The sequence below is a fragment of the Sitophilus oryzae genome, unplaced genomic scaffold, assembly GCF_002938485.1.
Source record: "Sitophilus oryzae breed Bouriz unplaced genomic scaffold, Soryzae_2.0 scaffold_1442_pilon_pilon, whole genome shotgun sequence".
NCBI lineage: Eukaryota > Metazoa > Arthropoda > Insecta > Coleoptera > Curculionidae > Sitophilus > Sitophilus oryzae.
Genome location: NW_022146107.1, coordinates 1,046,469 through 1,054,716, shown reverse-complemented (window position 1 = coordinate 1,054,716; position 8,248 = coordinate 1,046,469). Strand labels below are relative to the sequence as shown.

At 34.0% G+C, this 8,248-nt stretch overlaps 1 protein-coding gene across 1 annotated transcript; it reads left to right on the top strand.

Moving 5' to 3' along the window:
- Positions 1 to 5,320: 5,320 nt before the first annotated feature.
- On the top strand, positions 5,321 to 7,686 carry LOC115877201. Its single transcript, XM_030893359.1, has 2 exons — positions 5,321 to 5,454; positions 7,263 to 7,686. The coding sequence occupies exons 1-2, from the start codon at positions 5,321 to 5,323 to the stop codon at positions 7,684 to 7,686; spliced, it is 558 nt and encodes a 185-aa protein (XP_030749219.1).
- The last annotated feature ends 562 nt before the right edge of the window (positions 7,687 to 8,248 follow it).

Genomic DNA, 8,248 nt, shown 5'->3' with positions numbered 1-8,248 from the left:
ATTGGGACTCCGTAAAAGAAAATCTGGAAGAAAAAGTTCGGCTTTGTGGAACCTATTTACAGATGAAGATAAACCCAATACTTTGAAATCAACTAAGAAAAAGTTCGGCTTTGTTGTACCTATTTACAGATGAAGATAAACCCATTACTTTGAAATCAACTAGGTGTAAATATTGTAAGCTGACTATTAACCACCACAAAAAATCTGAATATGCTAAAAGGCATATGCTGAATCGCTTCTCATTTAGAAAGCATATGTTTGGGAAACCACAAGAAGAAAGGCCAGACTGGTTTAATTCAAAAAAGCATCAGGCCGGGAGTTCGTCAAGGTGAGTTATAATTTTAAATTGATAGATGTATCTCAGATGTTGTAAGCTATTGTTGAACTGCATTTATTTAATATACCTAGGCCAGACTCAGACCACCTCCACTGCCACTGCACCCGAAACAGGTGCAATAAAGAAAAAACAAATGTCAATGAAAAACTTCAGTATTCCTTTGATGACAGATTCTGATTAGAAAAAAATCCAATTAAACATGGCAATGTTTTTTTTATAAAACGGGCACAACGTGAAAATGGGACACTCTGTACAATTTTATTCCGGGAGAACCATTTTTTGAATAAAATTAATCATTAATCATGATCAGTAGAAGAAGCTACAAAGAAAAGAAAACGAGGGATTAGAAATGACGAAAATTACAAAAGAAATTTTATCAAGAAAGCTAGAGTTCAGGGGAGGACTTACATAAATTATAAAGGAAAAACTGTAGCAGCAAGAAAGCTTGGAGATGGATGCCGGTAAGTTTGTAATAGATAAATTCTTTCTGTAATTATGTACTGAGCATTCTTTTTTTTAGCTGACCAATGAAATGCTTTGAAAAATTGAATGATGATATAAAAGATGAACTTTTTACTCGCTTTCATGCTCTTAACACTAAGAATGAACATTTAAGAGTGGAGGATGAACACTTGGGCAGGGCTCTGAATATTTGTAGACCAGGTATACATCCACATTTTTATTTTTTACTCTAAATATGTTCTTAAAATGCTTACTATTTTAGGGACAGTTTTCCCTACACGAAGAGAACTAGCAACAGGTTATTTAGATTCATGCTTCAATACAATAAGAGACGAAGTCCAAAAAGCACTTCCAAAACATATTTGTGTGGTCACTAACTCTTGGACAAATGTTAATGGTAACAACATTTAACCGCATGCACAAGGAAGAAAAAAAATATTTTTTTGGGGGATTTTAGGTGAACCAATTGTGAACTATATGGCTGCTTCACCATCGGCCACGTTTTTTTGGAGCCTGTAAGCACGGGAGCCCAAGGTCATACAAGGCAATGGTTAGCCGAAGACACAAGCCGTATTATTGAGAGTTTAAAAGAGCAATCCGAAGTTGTTGGAAGTGTGACTGATAACGCAGCAGCTAACAAAATGGACTGGCAAATTTTAGAAAAAAAGTACCTAAAAATTTTTTTTTCGTTGATGCGTTTGTCACTGTCTTCATTTGCTGGTTAAAGATATTTTAGGAAACGATAATAAGCAAAGGGCCAATAGATTGCCAATGGAGGAATTATCCTCTTTTATAAGCAGTTGCAAACATTGTCCTTTTTTTTAAGAGCCACCATGTTGAAAATCATGATTTAAAACTGGTCCAAAAAGCAAAAAAAGTACAAAGTCTAGTGCTGCCAGCAAAAACAAGATGAAGTACCATTTATAACTGCATGAAATCGCCTCTAGCATCAGAAGATATTCTGCATACAATGGTTCATGCAAGAAACTTCACTACCGGGACACAAGGACAAAATTAAATCAAGCACTCTATAAAAGAAACCATTGCAGACAAAAATTTTGTGGTCAATTTGAAAAAAAGTATATTTATTTTGGAAAAAATTACTTCGCTGACCACAAAATTTCAAGCAGATAATGTGCACTAATAATGGAGATACCTTATGATTTCAAGAAAAATGGGACACCCTGTACAATGCCCAATTATGAAGTAGTACTCCCAAACGTTACTTCTCTTTGTTAAACCTAATTTCTAGAAATTCAGTTTGCCGATTAAAATACGATTCTCGATCCGATGTTTGGCGAAACATTTGTTCCTTTGTAGTTTTTTCCTCTTTAGTTCAACACAATAGTTTTTCTTCTACGTATTTTCTACACGCATTCATGTGAACAATATTGTTACTCAAAGAACATTTATCTCAGATACTTAATGACAGAACCTTTTAGCTGAAAAGAGCCTTGATAAAGACGAAAATGCACGTCGAAATGTCGGCAATGTTTTAAATAAAAGGTTGTTTATTTCCTGGTCCTAAATCCGCGAACGTCATTTCATATATCTAAAATGTAGCTTTAGCACCTTCCTCTGAAAGCAAGCAAGTTTTCATCAAGTGTTATGAATTCCGACATATGATAACAATTTTGGCAATTAGTTACAGCATGTCTTAACCTACTACTACAGACTAACCTAAACAGATGCGACAAACAATGCAAATGTGAAAATTACATTTTGGCGAATGCGCCAGGCTAATTTTTTCGTTAGATTTATCATATAGGCGAATTTTACAGCGGACTAGCAAAGTAACCTACATTCGTTTACTAAGAAGCCACGCCTGCTTTGTGTAGAAAATAGAGAGGGAATTTTGTAGTTCGGAATCAAATAGAGATGATTTTAATTTCATTAGTTTTTTTTCAATTTTTGATACATTCACAATAATTAATAATAACTAAAAAATATTAATACATTTTAAAAAAAGGTTTTTTACTATTAGGTGTTTTATGTATTTCTTAATAAGAACCAAAAATAATATATTAACAATCTAATATAATATTTTAACTATATAATTGAATCGTTTATTTCAGAAAGGGACTAACTAACATTTTCGGCCATTCTGAGTTTTTCAGCTCATTGCATTCTTTTAAGGTAAATGCACCTTTGAAAAAATCTTCCTTAAATGCAATGTCAGTAAATTCGATCTAGTTTCGAACATTTATTTGAGAAAGGTACCAAGTGATATCAGTTAGTTCCTTTCTGATATAAATGGCTACTAGCGCCACCGAGGTAAGCACCAGCTGTCAAGTAGAATTACCCTGAAAATACTGTCATAATATTGTTGTGTCAAAGCCTATATTTGAGAGTGTTTATTATTAACAAAAAATATCTTTTATAAAATAATAATAATGAATGATACCGACGATACCCAGTCAGAAAGATCAGTAGAAGAAGCTGCAAAGAAAAGAAAACGAGGGATTAGAAATGACGAAAATTACAAAAGGAATTTTATCAAGAAAGCTAGAGTTCAGGGGAGGACTTACGTAAATTATAAAGGAAAAACTGTAGCAGCAAGAAAGCTTGGAGATGGATGCCGGTAAGTTTGTAATAGATAAAATCTTTCTGTAATTATGTACTGACCATTCTTTTTTTTAGCTGACCAATGAAATGCTTTGAAAAATTGAATGATGATATAAAAGATGGACTTTTTACTCGCTTTCATGCTTTTAACACTAAGAATGATCAGGACTTATATTTGCAAGGTCTTTTAGAAGTAGTTAACATAAAAAGAAAATATCAACCACAAAATTCCGGGAACTCAAAGGGAAAAACTTGCTCCTTTCATCACTATATTCCTGTTGATGGTAAACGAAGAAAAGTATGTCAAAAGGCATTTCTTTGTTTGTTTAGCATTACCATTAAAAGGTTAAAAAGTTTAAAAGGTCTTCTAAAACTCTAAAACAAAATATAACTCCGTATAACAGGCGTGGACAAAACATAAAAGGCAATGCTATTTCAGAAGAGAACAACGTGTTAATTCGTCAGCATATTGAATCATTCCCTGTTAAGTAAACTCATTACAGCAGTAAAACCTATCTATATCTTGATGCTAAACTCAATATGAAAATTATGTTTGATATGTTCAGAGTAAAATATCCAACAACCAAAATTCGATATTCTTACTTTGGGAAATATTTTCATGGACATTTTGACATTCATTTTGGCCGTCCACAAATAGACACTTGTTGCAAATGTGAAGAATTTGAACTTAAAATAAAAAGTCCTTCACTAGGAGGTGCAGCTAAAAGAACAGCATCTGCCGAACTCGCGGTACATAAAAGAAGAGCAAAAACGTTTTATTTATCGTTAAAGCAATCTACTGATGAGTGCAAGATTTGTGATGACCTGGAAGTAATAACATTTGACTACATGCAGAATGTCCACTTAGCGGTGAGCACACGATTCCTACTGCGTCATCAAAATTCATCGGAAACTACCGGTGTATTTTACTGTCAGAAAAAGACTCCGAATAATTTTGTGACATTTGACAGAAATATCGAAAACATAATAAATAACGTTATTGTGGAAGAGTGAGTTGTTACCATCTTTATCTATGGTTGTTACTTGTTAAGCAGTTGTGAATAAACATTAATAAATAATGATTGGCAGTTGGTTAAAAAAGTTATAGAGGCATATTCGTCCAGCGAGGAACAAGAAAGTTCATCGGATGAAGATTTACTCTTAATCCATCTCGTGAGAAACCAACCAAAAAAGCATGCGAAAATTACAAGATTAAACGAACTTGGGAAGTTCGATCGTAATTATATGAGGCGCTTCGTTCGAAGAGATCACTTGAAAGTAGACTTTGTAGTACGGCTTATGTACGCTCTGTGGCCACAATATTTAAAGAATAAAAAATTTACTCTGTGGTATTCTCGGCTACTCATCACCTCACCTATACGTTACTAACTTCATACTTTTAAAGAACCGATTGAGAACTTTATTCGAAATCGGGAAAAAAGTTGATTTACTAATTTTTCCTTGGGTTTCATGGATTATTCACATTGATTCTTGGTCCATGATAAAATAGGGTGCGGTGGGAGTGATTTCTTCGAACGAAGCGCCTCATATAATTACGATCGAACTTCACAAGTTCGTTTAATCTTGTAATTATATTTCGGCGCTTCGTTCTCGAGATCACTTGAAAGTAGACTTTGTAGATGTTTAAAGGATCGGGAAAAATTAAATCAGCTTTGATAATATAACAAAATAAAATGTCATATTAAGCCAAATGAATACATTGTGAAGAGAATCAATTTCATAGATATCTATAAAATTTGATGCTTGAAGTCTTCAATATATTAAAAAGTAACACAGTTGGTTCCTTTCACAATATAAATATTTACTAGCTCTTTCGAGGTAAGCATCAGCTATTAAGCAGAATTACCTGAAAATACTGTCATAATATTGTTGTGTCAAAGCCTATATTTGAGAGTGTTTATTATTAACAAAAAATATCTTTATAAAATAATAATAATGAATGATACCGACGATACCCAGTCAGAAAGATCAGTAGAGAAGCTACAAAGAAAAGAAAAACGAGGGATTAGAAATGACGAAAATTACAAAGGAGTTTTATCAAGAAAGCTAGAGTTCAGGGGAGAACTTACGTAAATTATAAAGGAAAAACTGTAGCAGCAAGAAAGCTTGAGATGGATGCCGGTAAGTTTGTAATAGATAAATTCTTTCTGTAATTATGTACTGACCATTCTTTTTTTTTTAGCTGACGAATGAAATGCTTTGAAAATTGAATGATGATATAAAAGATGGACTTTTACTCGCTTTCATGCTCTTAACACTAAGTATGATCAGGACTTATATTTGCAAGGTCTTTTAGAAGTAGTTAACATAAAAAGAAAATATCAACCACAAAATTCGAGGGAAAAAACTTGCTCCTTTCATCACTATATTCCTGTTGATGGTAAACGAAGAAAAGTATGTCAAAGGCATTTCTTTGTTTGTTTAGCATTACCATTAAAAGGTTAAAAAGTTTAAAAGGTCTTCTAAAACAAAATATAACTCCGTATAACAGGCGTGGACACAACATAAAAGGCAATGCTATTTCAGAAGAGAACAACGTGTTAATTCGTCAGCATATTGAATCATTCCCTGTTAAGTAAACTCATTACAGCAGTAAAACCTATCTATATCTTGATGCTAAACTCAATATGAAAATTATGTTTGATATGTTCAGAGTAAAATATCCAACAACCAAAATTCGATATTCTTACTTTGGGAAATATTTTCATGGACTTTTTGACATTCATTTTGGCCGTCCACAAATAGACACTTGTTGCAAATGTGAAGAATTTGACATAAAATAAAAAGTCCTTCACTAGGAGGTGCAGCTAAAAGAACAGCATCTGCCGAACTCGCGGTGGATAAAAGAAGAGCAAAAAGTTTTATTTATCGTTAAAGCAATCTACTGATGAGTGCAAGATTTGTGATGACCTGGAAGTAATAACATTTGACTACATGCAGAATGTCCACTTAGCGGTGAGCACACGATTTCTACTGCGTCATCAAAATTCATCGGAAACTACCGGTGTATTTTACTGTCAGAAAAACACAACAGAACTATTGACAACAGACTACTGACAACAGACGACAGAAATATTGAAAACATAATAAATAACCGTATTGTGGAAGAGTGAGTTGTTACCATCTTTATCTTTATGGTTGTTACTTGTTAAGCAGTTCTGAATAAACATTAATAAACAATGACTGGGCAGTGTACAATTGGTTAGAAAAATTATAGAGGCATCTTCTAAGAAAGTTCATCGGATGAAGATTTACTCTTAATCCATCTCGTGAGAAACCAACCAAAAATGTATGCGAAAATTGAAAATTATATTTTGTCAGTGGTTCCACGATACTGTGACATGGATTTTAAGTCACACTTTAGACTTACGAGGTCTGTTGTGGAGGTAAGACAATATAAATAAATCTGTTTGTATCTGTATCACTTTTTAGAACGTGTTGGAAGACGTACGAAGAAGAACGTGTTAGAACGTGTTGGAAGACCTACAACTCCAACCAATAAAATTAAATGTTACAAAACCATCGGTGTCACCGCAACACGCTTTCTTGTTGACGCTCTGGGTTCTTTCAAACCAAGAATCGTTTAGAGGAATAGCGGCCGATTTGGTCTAAGTCGAGCTCATGCCCACACGATATTTATACAAACAGTGAAAAGAATATATGCTGCTCGAGATCGTTATATAATATGGCCGAAGAAAGATACTAGATTTTAACAACTTACGGGGAAACTCATTGTTTCCTAATATTGTGTAGATGGGTCACACATATTAATTAACGGACCAAGAGGTGACGATTCTTATTATAACCGGAAAGGGACACATTCTATGTTAATTCAAGTTAGTAACACTTAATATGAAATAAATATTATGGATTATAGAATATTTAAGATTTTTATGGACCAAAGACGGTACTTCACCGAGTGCTTCACTGCTACTATGAGTAAAAGAAGGTTTTACGAACTTTTACAAGCTTTACGGTTTGATAATGATGACAGAAAAGACTGCCTAAAGACCTATAACCTAGCTCCTATCATATTTCTGTTTGACGATTTTGTAGGACGATGCACGGCAAACTATCAAGTGATGGAATATGTCACTATTGACGAAATGCTTGATGCCTTTAGAGGCCGTTGTATGTTCCGCCAGTATATATCTAATAAACCGGCAAAATATGGCATTAAAATTTATGCGATGGTAGATGCTCGTACTTTCTATACCTCCAATTTAGAAATATATGCCGGCAAACAAGCGGATGGCCCATTCAACGTGATAATAAAGCAGCGTCTGTTATCAAGCGATTAGCTCAACCAATACTAAATACCGGTCGTAATTTAACCATCGATAACTACTTTACGTCAGTGCCTTTAGCATTAGGACTTACAAACTTATACAGAACGACACTAGTCGGGACGCTGAGAAAAAAAATAAAAAGGAAATTCCCCAGAATTTCTTATTATCAAAGAAAGAAAGCAATGTAGTAGCATGTTTGCATTTTCGGAGACCTGCGTACTTGTTTCTTATGTTCCCAAAAACAGGAAAAATGTTTTGGTTCTCTCGACGATGCATGATGATGACGCGATTGATCAAGATACAGGGGAAAAATTCAAACCAGAAATGATCACATTTTATAATGTGACAGAAGGTGCTGTGGATGTAGTCGATGAAATGAAAAGTTTATATTCAATATTGCGTATTAGCCGCAGATGGCCTTTGACGGTTTTTTCTCAATGCTCAACATAGGAGCTGTTAACTCTTACGTTATATACAAAGCTAACAATGAGAGTGATAATGCCGTTATATCTATGCGACGTATTTTTCTAAAAGAGCTTGCTTTGCAGCTTGTAAGACGTCATGTGGTAAATCG

Bases quoted from the DNA above. Each gene is read 5' to 3' on its own strand.
- LOC115877201 (XM_030893359.1), top strand. From the start codon at position 5,321: ATGAATGATACCGACGATACCCAGTCAGAAAGATCAGTAGAGAAGCTA. The intron at 5,455-7,262 runs GTAAATTATAAA...TATGGATTATAG, and splicing joins GAGTTCAGGGGAGAACTTAC to AATATTTAAGATTTTTATGG.